This window comes from Phascolarctos cinereus, unplaced genomic scaffold (genome assembly GCF_003287225.1).
Source record: "Phascolarctos cinereus isolate Bilbo 61053 unplaced genomic scaffold, phaCin_HiC Scaffold_4;HRSCAF=312, whole genome shotgun sequence".
Lineage (NCBI taxonomy): Eukaryota > Metazoa > Chordata > Mammalia > Diprotodontia > Phascolarctidae > Phascolarctos > Phascolarctos cinereus.
Window position 1 is genome coordinate 701,534,790 of NW_027555847.1, and position 23,124 is coordinate 701,557,913.

At 52.6% G+C, this 23,124-nt stretch overlaps 1 protein-coding gene across 4 annotated transcripts in view; it reads left to right on the forward strand.

The window, feature by feature from the left end:
• Positions 1–23,124, forward strand: part of TPCN1 (two pore segment channel 1) — a 54,005-nt gene that overhangs the window by 22,056 nt on the left and 8,825 nt on the right. For 2 of the 4 annotated variants that reach the window (XM_020978090.2, XM_020978089.2), the window contains exons 3-19: positions 761–885; positions 6,576–6,752; positions 7,880–7,993; positions 9,333–9,463; positions 10,518–10,606; positions 11,206–11,240; positions 11,884–11,942; positions 12,700–12,799; positions 14,836–14,952; positions 15,430–15,554; positions 16,740–16,788; positions 17,625–17,688; positions 19,517–19,561; positions 20,063–20,119; positions 20,201–20,254; positions 20,883–20,955; positions 21,872–21,979. In XM_020978090.2, coding sequence (XP_020833749.1) covers positions 761–885; positions 6,576–6,752; positions 7,880–7,993; positions 9,333–9,463; positions 10,518–10,606; positions 11,206–11,240; positions 11,884–11,942; positions 12,700–12,799; positions 14,836–14,952; positions 15,430–15,554; positions 16,740–16,788; positions 17,625–17,688; positions 19,517–19,561; positions 20,063–20,119; positions 20,201–20,254; positions 20,883–20,955; positions 21,872–21,979 — 1,522 coding nt within the window. Of the gene's footprint in view, positions 1–760; positions 886–4,141; positions 4,192–6,575; positions 6,753–7,879; positions 7,994–9,332; positions 9,464–10,517; positions 10,607–11,205; positions 11,241–11,883; positions 11,943–12,699; positions 12,800–14,835; positions 14,953–15,429; positions 15,555–16,739; positions 16,789–17,624; positions 17,689–19,516; positions 19,562–20,062; positions 20,120–20,200; positions 20,255–20,882; positions 20,956–21,871; positions 21,980–23,124 lie in introns of those variants that run through there. The other 2 variants (XM_078154331.1, XM_078154330.1) reach the window with 2 other exon arrangements.

The window sequence follows — 23,124 nt, forward strand, 5'->3', positions numbered from 1 at the left end:
GAAAGGCAGAAGGGGGCCACATTGGGAAGGGCATGAAAGGTCAAGGAGAGCATATTCTGTTTGGTCCTGGGGGTAATAGGGAGCTATACAAGTTTGTTGAGCAGGGTGGGACAGCATGGTCAGACTTGCACTTTCAGAAAATCACTTTGGCAGCAAGAACAGACTTGAGTCAGAGAGACAAGTTAGGAGGCATATGAACCAGGACAGAGAATAGAAGCATCCTCCACTGATGCCCCTCCTGGCGTAGAGGTGACCCTGGATTCTCAAAAGCGATGCCAGTGGAGCTTGAGATTGGGAAGGTCCTGTCGAGCTGGCCCAGCTGCAGGTGAAGGCCTGGCCCTGTCCAGCAAAGGCCAGCCAAGCTAAATTCAGAGAGGCTCGTGCCCAGGCTGGCCACAAGGTGATGGATTGTTTGGCCACAGCCACTTTGAGATTGTCTTCCAAGTCTCAGAGAGGCTGTGAACTGGCCCAGTAGAGGGAAGGCCGACGTCACCGAAAGCAAGATGCTGGAAATGCAGAGCTTTGATAAGTGTGCACACACACACACAGACGCATGCACACACATGCATGCATGTGCATACACATGTGCACACACATACATGTACACTCATGCACACGCATACACACACACTTTATTTTTTCCCTGCCTTGGATCAGCTTTATTCCTATTTTTGCCCACTAGTTTATCTCACTGTTTAGGTTGTAAATTGTCTTCTCTCCCTCCTCTTTCCTGGCCAATTGTCCATTTTGTCCATTGCAGATGGAGGCAGCTATATTATTGGTGACTTGAGGGTATCCGTCACAGATTCTGGGGATGGGGCCTCCTTGAGTCCCACCAGGCCCACCTGGGAAATGAATTATCAAGAGGCAGCAATCTACCTCCAGGTAAGTTTTTGTCTCTGTCTTGTGTGTGGCGCCATGTTTGTCAAGAATTCCACAGTTCAGTTCGTAGCTGGCCTGTTGGCCTTCCTGGATCGAATCATTTCAGTTGGTCACTTAAAGTATCCTAAATACTGAATGAATTAATGAATGTTTTAATTCTGGCCCCTGTCTGCTGCCATCTGACCCAGAGCAGCCCTCTTCTCTCAGAATCACAGGGAAGCCTGATGTTAAGAGGCTGATGGGGAGGGCTTTCTTTATGTGCTCAGCACTGTGGGAGATGTTTGTGGGGTGATGGTGGGAGAGGCTCAGGCAGTTTGCTTTTTAATGTTCCTTGGTTTGCTATTGAAACCAAGTGCCTTTTAAAATGTATCTCAATTAATCTTTAACTTTTCTACCATGGTCTTGTTGCTCCCTCCTACAGGGAACTTTTAGATGTCACAACCTGATGTTAGATTAGTGTTACTCTGCGGAGAGAGACTTGTCCCAAATTACTGCATGTGAATTGGAGATTTCCCCTTTACCCCTCCCAACAGCTTTCTGCACTGCCTGTAAAGGGTGCCAATTACTTGATCTGATTCAGTTCACATGTTTGAGAGCGGGCCTTTTGCATCCATCTATTTCCCTTTCCATTCTCTTTGCTTCTATTATTCTGATCTCGTGGTGAGTATCAGGCGGGCCCCTGACATATCTTTTGGGATAGAGATGAATGAATGAGTGAACGAATGAATGAACGAATGAACAAATGAATGAAAAAATTATTAAGCTCATACTTTGTGCCAGACGCTATGCTAAGTATACAAATACAGAAGCAAGTCAATCCTTGCCCTCAGAGAGCTTCCATTCTGAAGAGGGCCTCTTTGGTCAGCGTGAGGAGCTGTAGGGGAGTAGACTGACCCGCCCTTCCTAGGAAATGTGGCAGAGGTGATTTGATCATCATTGTTGGAGGGGGACTTGGGGGAGCGTGGTAGGAAAGGGAGTGTGTCACTGCCGGGCAGTCTGTGGTTGAGATGGCTGGAGGCTAAAGAGTGAACTGAGGCTTGGAGGGGGCTTGGGCTTCCCCAAAATCATGGGCCGGGAGAGGCAGTCTCAGGAAGGCTGGCAGGATTCCCAGGGCAGAAGTGCCCCAGTCAGTTGGCAAACATTTATTAAGCACTTACTGTGTCTGAGGCAGTGTGCTGAGTGCTGAGGATACAAATTAAGGCAAAAAGCCAGTCTCTGTCCCCGAGGAGAGTATGTTCCCCTGGAGGAGGCCCCTTGTGCATGACTAGGTTCATATGGAATTCATACAGGCTGTCGCAGTGGGGAAGTCACTAGCAGCTGCAGGGGACCAGGGAAGGCCCTCTCGCAGAAGGTGGCATTTAAGGAGAACCTCGAAGGAAGCTGAGAGGTGGAGGTGAGGGAGAGCACTGTGGGCATGGGACATCCAACAGATGGACCTCGTGTGGGGAGCAGCTGTCTTGTGGAGGACACAGAGGGCGCTGAGAAGGGTCTGAAAACGAGCAAGGCCGAAGGGCCCAGGCTGTGAAGTGCCTCGGGGGCCAGACAGAGCTTTTATTCTATCCTAGAATTGTAAATCACTAGGCCTTGAGTTAGGGGGATGATGTGGGCACAGACGTCCCTTAGGAAAGTCATCTTGGCAGTGTAGAGTGGAGTGGGGAGAGACTTGGGTCAGGGAGACCAGTTAGGAAACAGCTGATGTCATTCAGGCAAGAAGTGGTGAGGTCCTGAGCTAAGCCAGGGACTGGGAGCCCAGACCAGGGAAGCACAGGAGGGATATTTGTGTGCCCGTGCCAAATCTGGCAACGGATATGGTGCCTGGCACACAGTAGGCACTCAATAAATGTTTATCAAACTGAGTGCAAGTGAGGAATTGAGGCCTTTAGTGACTGGGAGGATGGTGGTGCCCTTGACTGCCATCGGGAGTTCAGATGTTAGGGAGGGCTGGAAAGGGAGAATTTGGGGGAAGACAATGAGTTCTGCTTTAGACTTGAGTTTGAGATGTCCGCCCGATCCAACTGGAGACGTCCAGAAGATAGTTGGTGATGTCGGGTAGAGCTTGAGAGAAAGACTGGAGAAGGCAAGAGCAAGATGATCAGAGGTGAGGGAAGCAAGGCAGGGCTGGTGGCTGGGGCTGGACCGGCTTTTAAAGCCCTTGAGAGGATTCACCAGAATGGGAGTTTGACAGGTGTGGCCAGCCTAGCGTAGCCGTCATGTGCTTCCTGTTAGCAGTGACCAGCAACTTCCTCGTCAAGTCAGCAAGCATTAATTAAATGCCTACCTGTGCTAAGCCTTCTTAGTGTTGGAGAGAGCCAAAGGGATTATCCATTGCTGTCTCTCTCATGACTGATGATTGTCCTGACTCTCACTAGGCCTCGAGGCCACAGCTTCCCCACCCCTGCTAACCTTTTACGTTCCCAGGCTTGTGTGTGGGCGGGCTGAGGAGAGGGGATTGTTTCCATTCCTTTAGCTCACAGTGACCAGTCCAGTGGCTCTGTGCTGGTTTGGGGGGAGACCCCGACACGTCCTGACACACCACGTGTACCCGGGCAGCCCCTGGTGGTCATCCTGGTGGCCAGGGAGTACTTCCTTTCCTTGCTTTAAACAGGAAATTTGTAAGAGGGAAAGTTTTCATTTTAGGGCAAAAAGAACAAGTTTCCCTAATCTCTTTTTTGACTTTACCGCCTGCTCAGATCTGGCTAATTGGCCCCACTTGGCCGTGAGCAGTTTGGGAAAAGCTAAAGGTTCATGTTCCCTTCTTCTTTCGGAGGCTCCATCTGCTTGTCTATTTTGCATTAATCAGCATTTACTGAGCAGCCTGGCCATGGCAGAACATTTGTCTGGGGCTTCCAGAGCCAGCCTTGGCCTCAACATCTCTCTGGGCCAGCCTCCGCCCTCCCCAGCAGATAGGAAGGGTTGACACCAGCAGACTGACCTACCCTGGTGCCTTCTTTCCTTTTTTTCTGATGGAGTTAATTTGCCCTAACTAGGTCAGGAGACTTGCAGCTTCCTTTGGGACTTGGGCTCAGGATCAGACAGACCAGTGGGGAGCACCCCCAGGCCTTGATGAAGACAGCCGGCCTCTCCCAGGGTCAGGGGTATCCATTTTCAGGGCCAGGAGAGGCAAAACCCAAGTCACCTTCATAGAAAAGCTTCCTAAAACGAGAGCCCTGATTCTTACTTGAGCTTGAAAGTAGCTGACTAGGGTATTTGTCAGTAATGTTCAACAAAAACTCCCCAAAGCACAGTGTTTTCCCCCTAGAAATTGGAGCTGCTATGGAAAATCCAAGCTGTGAGAGAAACCCTTGAGCCGTGAGTAATCCTCTGTTCCATTCCTGCCCTTCTCCCCCCCCCCCCCCCCCCCCCCCCCGTGGCCTGCCCTTTGCAGACTACAGCAGTGAGGCCTGTGGCGCAGGAAAGCGATTTGTCTGAGCCCAGCCAAAGTTAGGCTCCCAGCTTTTGTTGAGTAGACAGACCCAGGCTGTCCCAAGGACTGATGTAACCACCTGTCCCAGGTGGAGCCTTCTGAGCCGGAGGTGGCAGGGGCTTTGTGCCCACAGGGGTCATCTCCCTTCCTGCCACATGTTTCAGATGCAGCCAGCAGGACCCCATTCCGGGGTCATTGCGTGCCTGGCTGCATCTCCTTAGCAACTGGGAAGATCCTCGAATGGGACAGAGTGCTGAGTCTGGAGGCAGGAAGACCTGAGTGCAAATCCAGCCTCAGACATTTACTAGCTGTGTGAACCTGGGCTAGTCACTTAACCTCTGTCTCCCTCAGTCTCCTCATCTGTCAAATGGGACTAATAGCACCTACTTCTTAGGGTTGTTGTAAAGCGTTTATTATTAGCACAGTGCCTGGCACGTAGTAGGCGCTTAATAAATGCTTGTTTCCTTCTTTCCTATCCCCCAAACTATGGGAACCCCAACCCCAAAGGCTGAAGTCGGGTCTTTCCACTGGTTCAGTGTTTGCTTGGGGGCCTTCAGCAGGTCGTGGCCCACAGGGATCATTCCTGGGGCTGATAATATACGAGAGCGATATTTATCTGCAACCGAGGTGAAGGAATTGAGGGTAGACTCGGGAGCTTTGGAGAATCCCTTCAACTAAGCAAGCATTTATTCATGCTTATGACATGCCAAGTACTGTGCTAAGCCCCAGGTGTACAAATACGCTGCTCTCAAGAAGCTTGAAAAGATGCCAGGCCCATGAACAGAAATAGCGAAGGAGAAGAGGGTGAGCTCCTGAAGGCCGCCACCAGCAGGGCCCTTCCTGGGCCTGCCTACGGCACAGACACATTTGATGGGAGAAGCAATAAGAGCGTGTGAGATCTTCACTAGTTTAACAAGAGGATGTGGCTGCACTAGCGGGAAAGGCTTGTAGAAGGCGACACTTGAGCAGCAGTTTGATGGGAGATGGCATTCTATGAGGCCGCCATATTGCCTGGGACTGCCAGCACCTCTGAATGAAGGAGCAGAGTTTGGGCTGATCGTGGTAGCCAGTAAGGTGCTGGGGAGCTCCAGAATGGAGACTCTTCACCCCGATGGACCTTTTTGGACTCGAAACATCGTCGTCATCAGCAAAAAACAAGCATTTAAGTATCTGCCGAGTGCGGGGCACTGTGCTAAGGATACAAAGAAAGACAAAAGACAGCTCCCGGTCTGATGTGAGGAGAGTGCGTATGAGTGATTGCGTACACACAAGGTACAAATAGTGTAGATGGGAGATCATCTCCAAGGAGAGGCTGGGGTGGGATGCTGGGCCAGGGTGGGGAGGGCATGAAATGATTGTTACAGAAGAGGAGATTTAAGCTTAAGACTCATCTTCCTGAATTCAAATCTGGCCTCAGGCACTTCCTAGCTGTGTGACCCTGGGCAAGTCACTTCACCCTGTTTGCCTCAGTTTCCTCATCTGTAAAATGAGCTGGAGAAGGAAATGGCAAATCTCTGCCAAGAAAACCCCAAATGGGGTCATGAGGAGTTGGACATGACTGAAGTAAATGAACCACAACAACAGATTCTAGGCATGGGAGGTAGCAGGGAAATGGAAGGGCCTGGGCTCCTGGATCACAGAGCATGCAAAGGGCAGTAAAGCATAGGAGGGGGGAGGTAGGCTGCAGAGGGTTCTAAATGTCCAGCAGAGGATTTTCCAGTGGATCGCAGAGGTGATGAGTCCTAGGGGCCTGCACTTTGGAGAGATCACACCAGCAGCTCATGGAGGCCGCGCAGGAGCTAGAGACAATGGGGGCAGAAGGGAAAGAAGGAGGGCCCTCACCGGTGGAGAGAGGGGGGCTCATGAGAGACGTAGTCCAAAGACTCAGCATCCTGGAGAGTGTGCGTGGGGGACTGAGGTGCATACAGGCTCTTCCTGTTGTGTGGCAAGCCTGGGGGACAGGCAGGTGGAGGGGTTTCCACAAGAATAAAGGAGGGTGCTCAGGCAGCAAACAGACAGCTGAGAAGAGCGGCTGTTGGCTTCAGAAGAGTGACTGGGCTTTCCTTGCTCTCCATCACTCTCCCATGAGCTTGGGTTCTGCAGCTGTGTCTTAACGGTGCTCTCTGTGAGGGCCATCTCGAGGGACCGCAGGCTGAGGCAGGTCTTGGGAAGGTGCGGTCGCCCCTTTGCCCTTGAGCCAGATCTCCTCTTGTTCCACTCCTGGCCCCCCGGTGCTGAAGCTCTTTTCCCTCTGCTCTGGGTGTTTCAGGAAGGCGAGAATAATGACAAATTCTTCACTCACCCCAAGAATGCCCAGGGCCTGGCTGCCTACCTCTTTGTCCACAACCACCTGTTCTACCTGATGGAGCTGACCACAGCTTTGCTCTTGCTGCTGCTCTCTCTCTGCGAGGCTCCCGCTGTCCCTGCTCTCCGGCTTGGCATTTATGTGAGTGTCCTAGGTCATCCTGGGAGAGGCCCCAGGACTAGGCTCCAGCAGGGGTGGGGAAAGGATTCCTTTCACCTTCCAGAGTACAGGAAGGTATGAAAAGAGCAAGAGAATGAATGGCCAGTGAGGGGAAGCCCTTGCCCACCTCACGCATGGGGAACGATGCCCATCACCCCTTCTGGGTAGATGTCCAGAGGGTTTATTGCTAGGGAGAGGTCCAGATGTAGAGAGGCCACAGCTTAAGGGGGGAATCAGGATTCAAAGAAACATTTCTGGTGCCCAGCTGTCGTTCTGTCAGCCCTGTATGTCCCTCTTCTTAACTGATGCTCATTTAGCCAGCCTGGACCTCCTCCGATTGGAAAGCCCTTCTGCCTTAGGGCTCAGAGCTGGTTCCCTGTCCTGCCCAAGTGAGGGAGGCACAAAGGGTGACCGAATGCCCGTAACAGCACAGTTGTCCAGCTGCTATATCATTTCTTGAGGGACAAATGGGAACATTAGGGAGATGCTGTGTTTGCTTTCAGTATAATAAGGGACTCTTTGTTACCCTGCCCTGTGGTGTCCCATAGATGCAGGTGTGAAATCTCTTGGGATCTCAGACACCCACGGGCAGGGTACCAATGTTCTTTCAGGTTGTTAGGCAATTATCGTTTTCCCCAATCCATTCTTTACCCCCTTTTGAAGAAAAGTTGTTTAACCAATGCATCCTTAGTCAGTCATAGTGTCTTGGGACCCCAGTGTCTTTCCCAGAAATAGTGAGTTTGTGTTTAGCTGGGATGAGAAGACCCCCATTACCTAGACTGTCCCTGGGGGAACCTGAAGCCAGGTTTTAGAATCACAGGATTTGGAGCTGGAGGAAAAAGACTAGGGGTTGTCTGATCAACCCCCCTCAGTTTAAAAGTGAAGAGATCGAGGCCCAAAAGAGGGAGAAGCATTGCCGAATTTCACACAAGTAGGATAGCAGAGGCAAGATTTGAATCTGGTCCTTCCAACTCTTCCCTCCACACACTGGCCCCCAGCCTGGGGTTGCTCTGACTCCGGGCACTTGGCCACTTCTGCCCAGATCTTTGGCTTGGGTGCGGGAGGGGGCTTGATGGAGCCCCTCGTCATACTCTTTGGCGGTGTTACAGGTGCATGCAACCCTGGAGCTGTTTGCCCTGATGGTGGTGGTCTTTGAGCTGTGCATGAAGATGCGATGGCTGGGCTTCCACACCTTCATCCGGCATAAACGCACCATGGTCAAGGTAATGCTTGTGGCAAGCACCCCCTCCCCAGTTTTATGGATGAGTAAATGGAAGCCCTCTGAGGGCAAGTGACTTGCCCAGGGTGACCCAGCAATAAGGGGCAGAGCTGGGACGGAAATCTAGGCTCCCAGGCCCAAATCCAGGGCTCTTCTACAAGGCCACATACAGAATGCACTGGAGCAGATAGAGGCAGGGGCTGGGGGGGAAGGTCAGAAGACTCTTTCAGTAGCTTAGGTGAGAGACGGGGAGGGCCTGATCTCAGGTGGCAGTAACGGGAGTAGAAAGGAAGAAAGATTATAAAGGGAAAGATCGATAGCCTGAGGGGGTGACGGGGAAGTCTGATGACTCTGGGATTTTGAGCCTGGGTGACTTGGAAAATGGGTAAGCTTTTCTTTATTTACTTTGCAGGGAGGGTAGTCAGGGTTAAGTGACTTGCCCAGGATCACACAACTAGAAAGTATTTGAGGCCAGATTTGAACTCAGGTCCTCCTGACTCCAGGGCTGGTGCTCTATATATCCGCTGCCCCGTGGGCATGCTCTTAGCAGCAACAGTGAAGGAAGGGGCATTGGCAGAACATGATGAGGTTCCGGAGACTGTGCCCATGTGCCCTTCACCGTGCCCTCTCTATGCCCATGACAGCCTGAGCTGAAAGGAAGCTGACATCGCTTCCCAGGTTTTGAGATATGTGCAGTCTATTTGGGGTGATATAGGTCATGTGAGATAGTGTGCGAGACCGCACCAGAACGAATGATAAAGGCCAGTGGTGCTGGAGGAATTCAGAGATGGGCAGTGGGTGGGCCAGGGAAGGAACACTGGATTTGGTCATAAGATCCAGGCTTCAAGCCCGGATGTGTCCCTCTTGTGCTGTGTGACCTTGGGTAAGATGCTCAGCCTTTCTGGGCCTCATTTGTAACATGTCAGCAAAGCCCTGTGTGAGCCATAAGACCCCAGAAGAGTGGGTGTGCCTTCATCCCTTTGGGCAGGGGCAGTCAGGGAGGGCTTCATGAAGGAAGTCTGGACTAGCAGGCCTCCAAGAATGGCTCAGATTTGGACAGCCCTCCCAGAGGCCCATTTCAAGAGCCCCCCACAACTCCTGTCCTTGCCCTTGGCTGTTTAGGTAATGATACTTGGCAAGGGGAGATAAGATTTTCCCTGTATTGGCCCCCACCCCTACCTGCCTCCTTGTTTCCTTGTTCTTTGGGCAGCTCTGGGTCTCTGCCCTGGGAGCAGCTGTGCCAGGGAAAGGGCCCATGAGTCAGCGGGGTTTGTTTAGAAGGCCTAGGGCCTCCCACAAGATGGTTAGATGGATCAGCTTCCCTGGGCCTCCCTCCCCCACAGACGGTGGTGCTCTTGGTCCAGTTCGTCGAAGCCATTGTGGTGCTGGTCCGTCAGACGTCACACGTGCGGGTGACCCGGGCCCTGCGCTGCATCTTCTTGGTGGACTGTCGATACTGCGGTGCTGTCCGTCGGTGAGGAGGAGGGAAGCGGGTGGAGGGGGCTGGGGTGTCAGGCATGCTTCAGTTAGACCGCAGGCTCCTGGGCCCTCGAAGCGGGACCCTCTGTGCAGTGAGCAGGGATGTTTGCCTTTCATCGAGTTGTCTCAGGCTGCCATCTTCCCTGAAAGGAATCAGCTGCCAAAGCACATCACAGGGTCCTTGGCTAGGAACCCCTGGAGCATCTGTGTAATGGGATTCGGGTGGGCTGGCACCAAGACTCAGATTGATGCGTGCAGTGTTTGGCATTTCTGCCTCCATCTTGCTGATGACCGCGTGGTAGGATCGGAGGGTCATCAGTTTAGCCTTGGGGATGGTCCAGACCCTCTCTGTTCTCTTGGCTGCGTAGATCTTCTTTGGACACAGGTCATAGTGGAAACAAGAGAACTGGGGCAGGGAACTAACTAGTAGTGGGGGACATAGTAAAATCTGCTTTGTACCCTTCTCTGCAAGCCGAGAAAGGTTCTAAAAGCGGACGGGCCACGAGGTCTCTCCTGCTGCTATTATCTCCCACCAGGGAGAGCCGGAGGCCGGCCTTCCGTAGCTCACTTCTCAGTCTGCCTCCTCTTGGCCCTTATCCCCCAGTGATCCTCCATACTGTCTTCTTATTCCCCAGTGATCTGCCATGCAGTCCTCTGGCCATTATAGCAGAGACGTGACCTTGGGGGTGGGGGGGTCAGTTACTCTGCACTGTTCTCCAAGACTTCAGCTGCTCCTCCCCGAGCCAGGTCCAGAGGGTCTTATGGGGGAAATAGAATAAAAACGCACACCCTAAGGTGGTTCATGGTTTACAGAACATTTACTTGCATTCTTTTATTTGACCTCTGAGTTTGGCAGTAGAGCTGCTAATTTTAAAGATGTGGAAAACAAGGCACAGAAAACAGGCTAAGTAATCGGTGCTCTAAGATTGCAGTGCGGGACTTCTGACGCCAAAGCTGCCACTATTCCGGTCACGCCCAGCTCCCCGTTGCCTGCCCTCCCATCTCAGGTCCTAGCATGTGACCCACCCCCATCATTTCTTTCCTCCCAGCAACCTGCGACAGATCTTCCAGTCTCTGCCTCCCTTCATCGACATCCTGCTGCTTCTGCTCTTCTTCATGGTGATCTTTGCCATCTTGGGTGAGTTCCCTCTCCTGGGGACCTCAGAATGCACGTTGTTCTGCCTTCATGCTAAGTCATGGTCCTGGTGCAGAATTCAGGGTTTGTCTTGTGCCGGCTTCACCTGCTGAGGGTGAACAGGCAGACAGGGCTTCGTGCCCCTCTGGACTCAGGCTTAGCATGGGATAGTGCTCCAGTTATACATCTGGTAGAACAGAGGAGCCCGGGAGGAGGGAAGCGAGAGGCTGGGAATAAGCCCTGAGGGTCTTGGCTCCTGGTTCCTCCATGCTGGTTGCCTGGCTTCTCTGTCCCAAGTGTGGGAAACTCCTCGTCCCTCCTCTTGTCCACTCTCCTTCCCTCTGTATGATTATTGAACTTGGCTCAGGATTCCTCGAGGAGAAATACTGAGGGGCCAAGAGAGTCGGGACTTTCCCATCCCATCGCTATCTGAGCCAGGCCTTCGGGGTTGTGGGGAGGAGGAAGGAAAGGATCAGAGAGGTACCGATGCCCAGGAGGGGATGCGGGCCGGCCCTCCGCCCCCAGAGTGGGCTCCTTTGGGCTCCTCACTGGCTGCCAGACCAGCTAAGCCCACTTTGTGTGTTGTTTCTTCTATCTCCTAGGATTTTATCTGTTCTCCCCAAATCCCTCGGACCCGGTAAGTATTCAACAGATTTGAATCCGGTTTTCTCAGAATCTCTGCCCTCGGCAATGGCAGCTGGGTGGTCATGATCACTTGTTAGCTCGTGTGAGAGGAATCAGAGCATCACTGGCGCTTAATCACTCAGTCCACAAGCACTTATTTAGTCTAAACTGTGTGCCAGGCACTGTTCAGGGCACGCAAGGATGCGTGGCCTGCCCTCCAGGGACTTAGACTTAGAAACAAGTACATATGTTAGTATGCGCAGAGTGAATACAAAGAGAGCAAATATAAAAGTAGTCAAGTTAGGCTTTTTTTTTTTTTTAAAGTTCCAGGCCCAGAAAGGTGTCCTTTCTTACCTGGAGGCCCAGAGTGTAGAATAGGGTATAGAGAGCCGTGGAGGGGACCCCAGCCTCTGATCAAGGATAGTCTGTCCCAGGGATAGCAGTAGCCTCAGCATGGCCGGGACGTCCAGGGGTAAATGCCCACATGGCCCAGAAGCCTGGGTTCCCTCTTCAGCCCCCCTGGGGTGGGGAAGCAAGGGGCAAGGCAGGTGTGAGTGTGCAGGCAGCGAGGTGGGGGTTCCCAGCCCAAATGCTCTTTGGTCACTTTGTCCTGGCTCACAGGCCTCCCCCTTAGGCTCCTCTTCCCTCCTTTTCAGTACTTCAACACCTTGGAGAACAGCATCGTCAGCCTCTTCGTCCTGCTCACCACCGCTAAGTAAGCAGTTTGGGCTGGGTGGGCCCAGTGCTGCCCTCTGCTGGCCCCCAGACAGCCAACCCAACTCCCGTGGGGAGCATCCTTGTATTTGGCGCTCAGCTTCCCTCCCAGGAAACCTCCTGGGTTACTCAATCTGAGCTCCTCACTTCCCTGCCTGAGAAATGGAGGGGCTTAGTGACTGTTCTCAGTCCTTTGGCTCCGTGGGTCCAGACTTCCTGCCCATGCAGCGTCCTCACAGTGGGAATGGAGGGTAGCCCCGGGTATGGAATAAGTCAGGATTTACCGATGCTCTTGCTGGGGAGGCAGCCCGGGATCCTGGCCTTCATTAGGGAGGTGATGTTCCTGGGACCCCTGTCTGAAAGTGTCCAGGCTCTAAGTCGGCCTGACATGCCCACCCCAGATGTGAGGGTGGCAGGTGTTTACCCTGTGAGGAGTAGCCAGGACTCTGACAAGCAGAGCCGTGAACCCTTGGGAGTTTCTGGCTCCCTGTGTCCCTGCTACGGCTGGAATCTGGCAGAGGGCCCGTCAGCCATCGCTCCCGGTGCTCCTTTGGTCAAGGCCTTGCCTTCTCCTAGGGAAGGGGAGGGAGAGTAGCGAGGGGCTGGAGGGGCTGTCCTTGGGGGAAGGACAGCAGGCCCAGCCGCCCCTACTGCCTACACTCCCCTAAAGGGAGGCCCAGCCCAGCCAGACTCGAGGCCGGCTTGCTTCGGACAGAGCCCAGGGACGGGCTAACCCCCTCTGCCCCTGTTGGGTACAGCTTCCCAGACGTCATGATGCCCTCATACTCCCGGAGCCCCTGGTCCTGCATCTTCTTCATCGTGTACCTCTCCATTGAGCTCTACTTCATCATGAACTTGGTGAGTGGGCTGCGAGGAGTCCTCAACCATCTCTTCACCAGCCTTGTGCTAGGCCAGAGGCTCAGGGTCAGGGGAGGCAGGCAAGAGGGGGGTGAGGGTTACAAAAGGGTCAGGTGTGGACCCTGCTTCCACACTCAGTGGGATCTGAAAGACCGACTAGTCCCACCTCTCAGGGTACAGAGGACGAAACTGGGGCAGCGAGGTGGCACAGTGGATAGGGCACCGGCCCTGAAGTCAGGAGGACCTGAGTTCAAATCCAGCCTCAGACCAAACACCTGACACGTATTAGCTGTGTGACCCTGGGAAGTCCACTTAACCCCAATTGCCTAGAAATAAATAAATAAATTCGGAGGAGGAAACCGAGGCACGGGATGGGGCAGGGACTTGCTCATGACTACGGCGGTAACAGAGTAAGGATTGGACCCTGGTTCAGTTTGGTGCCCTGCCCCCATAGCTGATATATGTGCAGCTATGGCTGGCAATACAAGGCCATTTAGAATTAAGTATAAAGTTCAGAAAAGTTAGCCATAGTGGGATTACCCATGATGGAGGTGTTACCAATTCCATTCAGCGAACACCGATTACAAATCTACGTGCAAAGTCCCGAGGCAAGAATGTAAAAGTATAATAGGCACCACCCTCAAGGATCTTATACCCCTACACACATGTATGCACACATACACAGATGTGTGCATGTACATATACATAGTAAACCCAAGATAATTTGAAAAAGGAGGGAGCACTAAGTTGGCACCATCAGTTACTTTTTCATGGAAGTTGGGCCTGGCTTGGCCACCGTACCTTGAAGGCAGGGATGGTTTCTGGGAGGCAGAGGTGTGGAGGGAGTCCAGGCAGGTGCAGTGGGTGGATGGCCTTGGTGTCTACACCAAGGCTGGAGAAGGAAAACCATTCTGGAGCGAGGCTGGAGGTCAGTGAGGTGGCTGGAGAGGGCATGAGATGAAGCATTGGGGCTCAAGCTTTCCTGGTGGGTGGGGCAAGATTGTGAAGGATCTGAACTGTCAAACAGACTTAAGAGTCTGTGTCTGATACTGGAGACAATGGGGAGCCCCTGAAAGCTTTGGAGCAGGGGAGGACCCAGGCACACCTGTGCCTTAAGGGTGGGTTTGGGTTTTTGTTTTTTTGCGGGGGGAACTCTGGTTGCTGGATGGCTGGGGACCGAGCCTGACAGGAGGGAACAGGAGTCGACTGAGAGGACTTTCATGTGTCCAGAGGAGAGGTGACGAGGTCCTGGACTAGAGTAGGTGTGGTATGAGGGGAGAGAGGGGCTGGAACAGACGAGATGAGGAAACTGGCAGCATGTGGTGAGAGAGAGAGGACTCAGACTGGGTCTGTGGTGGGGACAGTTACAGAGTAGTAGTACTACTGCCTTATACAGCTAATAATGATATAGCAGTCAGTTCTGTGCTTTAGAACAACAAAACCAAGGTAGAGAAAATATGGGCAGCGTGTCCTTAAGGAAATGGATAAGCAAATGCGGGAACTGCCAAGCCTCCCAAAGCTGAAGCAGGGAAGATGAGGTGAGACCTTGGAAAGGACTTCCCTCTGGGCAGACCAGGAGACCCTGGAGCAAGGAACCCATTTGAGTGCAGCAACAACAGTTACCTTGGGGTGACTCATGAGGAGTCTGTAGAAGGATGGGTGAAGTATCCCTCCCCAGTTCAGGACGCCAGGCTTCGAGGCCTCGTTTGTTTTTCTTTTCTTTTTTTTTTTTAAGGCAGTTGGGGTTAAGTGACTTGCCCAGGGTCAGACAGCTAGTAAGTGTCTAGTGTTTGGTCTGTGGCTGGATTTGAACTCAGGTCCTCCTGACTTCAGGGCCGGTGCTCTGTCCACTGTGCCACCTAGCTGCCATTTGTTTGTTTTTCAAGAAGCAGCAAGACTCTTACTTAGCTGGGGTACCTCAGTTTTCTTATCTGCAAAAAAGGGATATTAATACTTGCATTACCTGCTTCACCACGGGAGAAATCTGCTTGTAAAGTTGAAAATGCCCTTATTTGTGCACTGGTGTTCCCTCACAGCTCCTGGCTGTCGTGTTCGACACATTCAACGACATTGAGAAGCGCAAATTCAAGTCATTATTGCTTCACAAGCGTACAGCCATCCAGCACGCCTATGGTCTGCTTATCAGTCAGCGGGTATGGGAGAGTGACGCAGCCACCTCACACACGGACACACATAAACACACACCCAAACGTGGACACAGACACACAGACACATGGACACACACAAACACAGGCACATGACACAGACACATGAACCCGCACAAAAAAGTCCAGTGGTTGAGCTCAGAGGAATGAGAGAGTGGGTGCTGTGTGTCCCCAGGCAGTGTTTACCATACACGGTCCCTGCCTTCCCAGAGGGAAAGACACTACGGGGTCGAGTTATGGAAGAAACCACAGGAAAGGACCCAGAACCATCTCCTCCCACCTTCATTTTAGAGAGGACAGTCAAAAGGACTGATTTGCCTGTCCTCACAGTCTCAACATTGAGACCTACACATGCGTACAGATCTAGTCACTGGCAGACCCAGGTCTCTTGCCCGAGCAGCCCTGGGGGTGGAGTGTTTCTGTGTCCACACACACATCCCTTGTCCTCCTCTCTGCCGTCTCCAGAGGCCCTCAGGGATCTCCTTCTGGCAGTTTGAAGGCCTGATGCGGTTTTACAAGCCCCGGATGGGGGCTCGGGAGCGCTATCTCACCTTCAAAGCCCTGAATCAAAGCAATACACCTCTACTCAGGTAGGACTTTACCTATTGGAGCCTTGGGTGGAAGAAATGAAAGCAGTAGTAGATGGGAGGACACATGTGGGTGATAAAGAGGCAGTGTGGTTCAGTGGGAAAAGGCCTGGTGGCCTGGGCCTACACCCTGGCTTGGCCACTTTGTAGCTGACCGTGTATAACCTGGGTGTCCTTGGGCAAGTAACTTAGCCTGTCTGTACCTGTTTCCCTATTTGTAAAATGAAAAGGTTGCACTACACGGCCTTTAACGTCCCCCCAGCTCTAGAGCCCTAAGTGAATGACCAAGAAGAGTCTGGTGGGAGGCCTCCCTTCCCAGAGAAGCTTTCTGATTGCTTTTCAGCGTAGCCCCCGAAATGTGCCCCTCAGGACTTGAATTAACAGGAGGCTTCTGTAGACCCAACTAAAAGCCTGAAAAGACTCATCCCCCAGGAGAGGAGCTGGGCTCTTGGGAGGCTACTGGCTATACTGGGCCGTCCTGCTGCCGGGGGCTGTCAGCATCCTGCTCTCGTCCCTACTGTGAATACAGATGCTTCCCTCTCAAGGTGTTCCCAGAGGGTTGTTTACATTGTCCCCAAAGAACAAAGTGACTTATGCTAAGCAGCGTCCAGCTTGGCCGAGACCTCCCTGTGTTAAGTTATCCCTCGAGGGTGAGGATACAGGCCCTGCAGGGTCCAGTAAATAGTTTCTTTGAGATCCAGACCCGTTCCCTGGCCCAAGGATGCGTTCCATTGGCGCTCCTGCAAGGACGTCAGAGCTTGGGGCCATGGCTCCGCTGTCTCAAGGAATGGCCCTTAGGGGTGAATGAGGCCTAGGGCTTGGAGGCGGCCTAACAGAATAGAGCGCTGAGTTTGGAGCTGGCAGACCCGGGTTTGAATCTCAGTCCTTCCCCAGATTTGGCTAAGGTACCTTCTCTTCCTCTGGCCTCAGTTTCTGCCTCTATCAGATGAAGGGGCTGCTCCTGGATGACCTCAGAGGTCCCTTCCAGCTCCTAATCAGGGATCTGTCATGTGTCCTTGCCCCACATTTTGAGGGAGCCTCCATTGTCCCCAGCCGAGCTTGCTTGGGCCTCTCCCATGTAGCTCTGAAGCTTTCCCCCCAGAAGTGGAGAAAGTGGACCATCTGAGAGCTGGGGAGTCTGTGGAGCTTGGGGTGACTTGCCTCCTCTCCCCCCCTTTCCCCTGACAGCCTGAAGGATTTTTACGATATCTATGAAGTTGTTGCCTTAAAGTGGAAGGTGAGTGCACTTGGGAGAACGACTGGGGAGCAGGGGGCTAGGGGCAGGCGGGGGAGACTCAGGAGCTGTAGGACTTTACCCGAGAGAGCTGGCCGTGGCTCATGGGCCCTCACTGCAGTGCGCACTGCTGCCTTTTGTGGCCCCCCACAAGGGGACTCATTGAATTCAGGTGCCCAGGGGTCAGTCACTCAGCAAGTTAAATGGGGAGAGGGAGGGTGGGAGAAAGGAAGGGAGGAAGGAAGGGAGGGAATGAGGAAGGGAGGAAGAGGAAGGAAAGAAGGGAGAGGGAGGAAGAAGAAGGGAGAAAGGAAGGGGAGGGAGGGAGGGAGGAATAGGAAGGAAAGAAGGGAGAGGGAGGAAGAAGGGAGAAAGGAAGGGAGGAAGAGGAAGGAAGGAAGGGAGAGGGAGGAAGAGGAAGGAAAGAAGGGAGAGGGAGAAAGAAGGAAGAAAGGAAGGAAGAGGGAGGAAGAGGAAGGAAAGAAGGGAGAGGGAGGAAGAAGGGAGAAAGGAAGGGAGAGGGAGGAAGAGGAAGGAAAGAAAGGAGAGGAAGGAAGAAGAAGGGAGGAAGGAAGGGGAGGGAGGGAGGGAGGAAGAGGAAGGAAAGAAGGGAGAGGGAGGAAGAAGGGAAGAAGGAAGGGGAGGGAGGGAGGAAGAGGAAGGAAGGAAGGGAGAAAAGAAGGAAGCAAGGGAGGGAGGGAGGGAGAATGGAAGGGGGAAGGAGAGAAGGAGGAAGGGGAGAAAGGAAGAAAAAAATCAGAGTGACTTTGCAGTCACTTTCCAGGGTAGTGCGAGTTGTGGGCCTCAGCCTCCTTTCTTCTGTCTCTTTTCTGGAACAGGCAAAACGCAATAAAGAGCACTGGTTTGATGAGCTCCCCCGCACAGCCTTCCTCATTTTCAAAGGTAAATTCCTCCACCTACCCAATAATTCCTAACAGTGTAAACAGAAAGGAAACAACCTGACAAAACTGAATGCTGTGTCATCCTAACAACCTTCTCTGACCTGGGGGACCGGAGCTGTGAGATGTTGTGTATCATATGTGCTTGACAGGTTTGTTGGTTTGAATGAACTGCCTTTTGCTCTCAAAATCTTTGTACCGAAGATGACTCTTGGTTATGGGAATGCTTGGAAATGGGAATGATTTGAAAATAGATCAACAGAAAGGGGATTTGTGTTTTTTGTTTTGCTTTTTAAGAAGGTAAATGTCTGTAGAGTCAGTGGAGGCTCTTGGCTGGCCATTATCTGAGAAGCAGAGTGGAGGCTGCTGGGCCTGGCCTCCAGGGGCAGGGGCCCCTGCATGTGTTGGGTCTTCTTGGCCTGTGTGTTACTATTTGTGTATAACAAAGGGGAGACCAGAAGACAATGAACGGGTAGGTCTTTAATGGAGACCGCACGTGTGCTCCCCTCTGTTCTACCCTTGAATTGGCCAAGAAGGAAACATTGATTTACTAAGTACCTACTGTGAATTCTGTGGCAGGTTCTGTGCCTAGCCAAGAGCCATTCGTTCATTCACTTATTCATTCATTCATTTATTTTTACATTTGATTTTTTATTTTTTTTCAATTACACATAAACAAAAAATTTTAATATTTGTTTTTTAAAATTTTTTGAGTTCCAAATTCTCTCCCTTCTTCCCTCCTCAAGAAGGCAAGCAATTTGTTATAGATCATACATGTGCAGTCATGCAAAACATGTCCATATTAGCCGAAGCATTTATTAGGTTCCCACTGTGTACTTCCTGGCCAATCTGTGCCTGGCTGGCCTTCAAGGAGCTGACATTCTGCCCACATAATAGTTTTGCTTTTCAAGCTATGGGTGGTCAGTGTGTAGGTGTGGTGAGCACGGAAGGGATTTCTCTGTAAAAAGAAACGTTCTGGCCCTGACGTGTAAGGCTGACCCAGGCTTAGAGCTGACAAGGGCACCAGAAATTCTCTAGTCCAGAGCTAGTCAAAAGAGGCCCTGCCTCAAGGAGCTTACAGTCTATTAGGGAACAAAGTATATGCATGCCCAAGTATATGCAGGGAGTTGGGGAAGGGGAGAGCAGTAAAGGCCAGAGGTGGGGGCAGAGGAAGGCATTCCGTGGAGTGAGCCTTGGCCTAAGGAACCTTTGATGGATTATGCTGATGAATGAGGCACATGGTGCTTCTCTGGAGTCTCAGGTGGTCAGGGCTCTGGTGTGAGTGAGTGGTCTACTGCCCTTGGGGGTGGGGAGTGGGGGATTCCTTTGGTGTACTGTATGCTGGTGAGGTCTTACGGACAGTCCGTGGACATCCCAGTGCTGACGTCTGCCTGTTCTACTGGGGCTTTGAGCGACGACCCAGGCCTTCCTCCAGGGGACTTTTGGCAGGGTGGTCCTTTTCATGTGGTCAGAGCAGGAACTTGGGCCAGTGAGTGGTATGTGAAGCCAGCTGGGACCTCGGTGCCTGGGGAAGCACCATGGTGTTGGGGGCCACTTTTTTGTCCCTGGATGATGATGGCCAAGTCTGTAAGCCACTAAGAGTGGGGGAAGTAGGGAAGATTCGTGGAGGTGGTGGCCAAGACCCTCTGGGCCCCAACACTAATTGAATAAAGCTCCAGACAGCACCTCCAGAGCAAGCCCTTTCCATCTCCGCCTCTGGTCTTACCATTTCCCTGTAGGAGGATGGCCACCCAAGGAAGGCCTAGGGGAAGAGTGGACACTGTGTTTTAATAGGAAACCAGTTTGACTTAATAGTTTTTCTTCTCCATTAGGTATTAATATCCTAGTGAAGTCCAAAGGCTTCCAGTATTTCATGTGTAAGTATTGACTGGACATGCAGCAGGATTTCCTACTGAATTCCTTTCCTCTCCAAGGGGGTTGCAGGGGAAGGGCAGCACACAGGCCTGCTTGTGGTTTGTGGTCCGATGGTTACTGATGTGCTGAACCTCCTTGGAGCAGAGTCACTAATGTTTTGCTCTTGATTTGTGCCCCTTCTATGAGATCTGCTCTTTCCATTGACCTGGAAATGCTCCAGAACCTTAAGCCAGGTTGAGAGCCAAATGTCCTCCTCCACACAGGACATTTCAGAAGGGAGCACCTCCATGGTGAATTGAGCTGACATATTAGGAACAGTGCCTGGGAAATGATTGCCTGTACAGCGGTGGGTGGGTGGGCATGTGGGTATGACAGTGCTGCTGTTGGCATTCCCTGGGACTGCTCTGCTAAGTCTCAAAGGAATGTACCAGGGAGCTTCATGTGGGACCTGTAATAGAGCAAATAAATTTGTGCCCCGACTATGGGCCTGCCTTTGTTTCCAGACGTGGTGGTGGCTGTCAATGGGATATGGATCCTCGTGGAAACTTTCATGCTGAAAGGTCAGTGTCAGTTAGGTGATTGGCCAAAGCCCCACCAGGGTCTGGCCTGATCCCTGAGGGCGTCCTGTCTCTGCTTTGCAGGTGGAAACTTCTTCTCCAAAAATGTGCCCTGGAGTTACGTTGTCTTCCTCACTAGTGAGTTCTCAGGGCCATGCAAAGCCAGGAAAGGCTTCCTGGTGTTGGGGAGGGTTTTGGCTGCAATTAGAAGCTCATTCATCCTTCTCTAAGAACAATGTTACCTCCTGGGAAAAAGAGAAAAAAGTCAGCTCTGTCTTGGGGTCTCAAGATATTGAATGCTCCAAAAGGGGATGAGAGTCAAGCACGTGAGCTCTGGTCCCCAGTTTGCTCCTAGCTAGCTGTGTGACCTTAGGCCATTCATTTCTGTTCTCTGGGTCTTGGTTTCCCCTGTAAAAGGAAAGGGTTGGAATAGATGGATTTCAGAGTGCTTACATGCCTTGTGCTTACATGCTATGATTCTGGGTGTCGGGAGCATCTGATTTTGTATTTTGCTCCTCTAGAAGGGGAGATCTTGGTTCTTCTTGCCCTGAGAGGGGGGATAATACAGTGTGGAAGGGGTGCCAAAGCAACGGTTTTGTTCTGAAGAGTTTGGCCAGAGGTGGAGCCCTTTGTGACATGGAGCATTAGAGAAGAAGCAAAGTCAGATTAGGATATTGGAGGGGAGAGGTGGGATACGCTGAAGAGAGATTCTCTCATCAGTGACAGATTAATCTAGGTCCCTTCCAACGCTCAATTCTCTCTACAGTCTATGCAGTGGAACTGCTCCTGAAGACCACTGGCTTGGGGCCTGTGGAATATCTCACCTCAGGATGGAACCTGTAAGTGGGAGAGGAGAAGGGAAGGAGGTGGGGAAGAGGGGCCGGTGGAGGAAAGCAACTCAGAGAGGCCCTTGCCTGGCCCTGCTGCTGCTGACTTTGCATGTGGCTCAGAACCTAGTACCAGCCGTCCTTCATAGGGTAGGATCCCAGAATCCTTCATCTAACTGGGGGAGGCCTAACAGAATGGCTTCCCCAAGTCCCTGAGAGGACCCTGTACAGTCTCCCTTGGGGAGAAGCCCCAAGCCAGGAGGATAGGGCAGCCTGGATCCTTCTGCCAGCATCACCTTCAGGTGGTCTGGGACCCAGAGCACGGCACTTCCCCGCTTGGCGCACTGCCTCCTTCACAGCATGCTTGAGAGCCGAGAGGAAGGGCTGGGGGAGGAAGAAGCCATTTCTGCTATTTCCATTGCCTCGCGTATCCCTTGAGGCATGGAGAGCCCCAGTGTCCTAGGGTTTCTGGTGCTAGCGGAAGCTTACCAAGAGCCTCTTTTCACACCCCCGCGGGGTTCTAGCTTGTGGCCACGTTACCAGCTGTGCTGTTACAGAAGCTGGCTGGCGTGGGGTCAGCCTTCTCAGAGATCAGATGGGGTGCAGGGCGTCTAACCTCCCCCACGGCCAGGAAGGCTCCTTAGAGCTTCCTCCCTCGTAATCAGAGCGCCCTGCTTTGGCACAAACCAGATTCCACCTTTAGGATGTGCACGCCCTAAGTCTGTGTGTGACCAAGTCATTTGGTGAAGCCACAAAGGCAGAGAATTTGGTGGGTATCACCTCAGTGTCAGATACCGGCTCCTGGGGCTGCACAGGCTAACGGCTGGGCCATCTGTGGCTGTTTGTGTGTGTGGCTGTTGTCCAGGAGGCTCGGTCTGGGGTTCAGGAGTGGGGTGCAGGGGCTGTTGCTTCTTCCCACCTCTTCTAGGTTCGACTTCTCTGTAACGGCATTTGCCTTCCTGGGGCTCCTGGCCTTGGCTTTCAACATGGAGCCATTCTATTTCATCGTGGTCCTACGCCCGCTGCAGCTGCTGAGGTGAAGGGGGACGCTTAAAGCCTGAGCTCCGGGAGTGGGGGAGTGACCCTTCCCGGTGACCCAGTGACCCTTCCCATCCTGAGGTATTCTTTTCCTAGAACAAATGGCCCAGTGAAGAAGGGTTTGTGGTCACCCATTTCATTGAGTGATATGAGATTGTCCTTGCCTCCATCATTCCCTTCCCTTGCCTTTCCTGCTGAGGGTTGGAGGCCAAGGTCAGAGTCCTCCTCTCCAGTCCCTGGTGTCACTTGTAGCATAGGAGAGTGCTCTCAGCTTGGCTGACCTTGGAGATGGTGTCAGCTGTAGTCAAAGACTCCCGGACCTCCCTGCCACATGGCAGCTTTAAAACTAAGCAGAACTTTGGCCCATTCTCAGAGACCTTCACGGGCCTTGAATCATTTGGATGTCAGGAAGCCCACGTTTTCCTCTGAGTGATCACCCCCTAGACCCCAGTACCATCGTCCTTCTTGCCTTCTGTCTTCCCCCCCCCCGGGGGGCTGATGCAGAGTTGTGGGACCCATATGTACATCACTCTCCGCCTGCCATAGCATTTGGAGAAGAGGCTAGCCATGAAGGAGAAACTAGCCCTCCGTTCCATTTGGCAGATGCACACTGATGCTCGCCAGCTGCCCGGCCCTGCCTTCACTGATAGAGGAGCCTTCCCAGATGGCAGATGTCCTAGTCCAGGGGTAGGGGACCTGCAGCCCTGAGGCCACCTGTGGCCTTTCAGGTCCTCAGGTGCGGCCTTTTGCCTGAGTCCAGGTTTTACAGAACAAATCCTTTTATTAAGGGGCTTTGTTCTGTGAGGTTTGGATTCTGTCAGAGGGCCGCACTAGAGGACCTAGAGGGCCACACGTGGCCTTGAGGCCCCAGGTTCCCCAGCCCTGTCCTAGTCCCTGCCCTCATGGAGCTTGCAGGCAACAGACTAAGAAATGAGCCCTGGGAGAACTTCCGCCTTGTCTGCATGACCCTTAAGCCCGCTGCAGGCTTGACTGTGGTTGAGACATGTGAGCGCCCAGCACGTGTTTGCAGGGAGGCCTCTCCTGCCACCTCTGTGTGGCCACAGGCCTTCGCTTGCTGCTGCCTCCTGGGCCCGCAAGGGTGCTGTGAAGAGGGAGGAAGTTAAAGTCAGCAGACATAGGGCT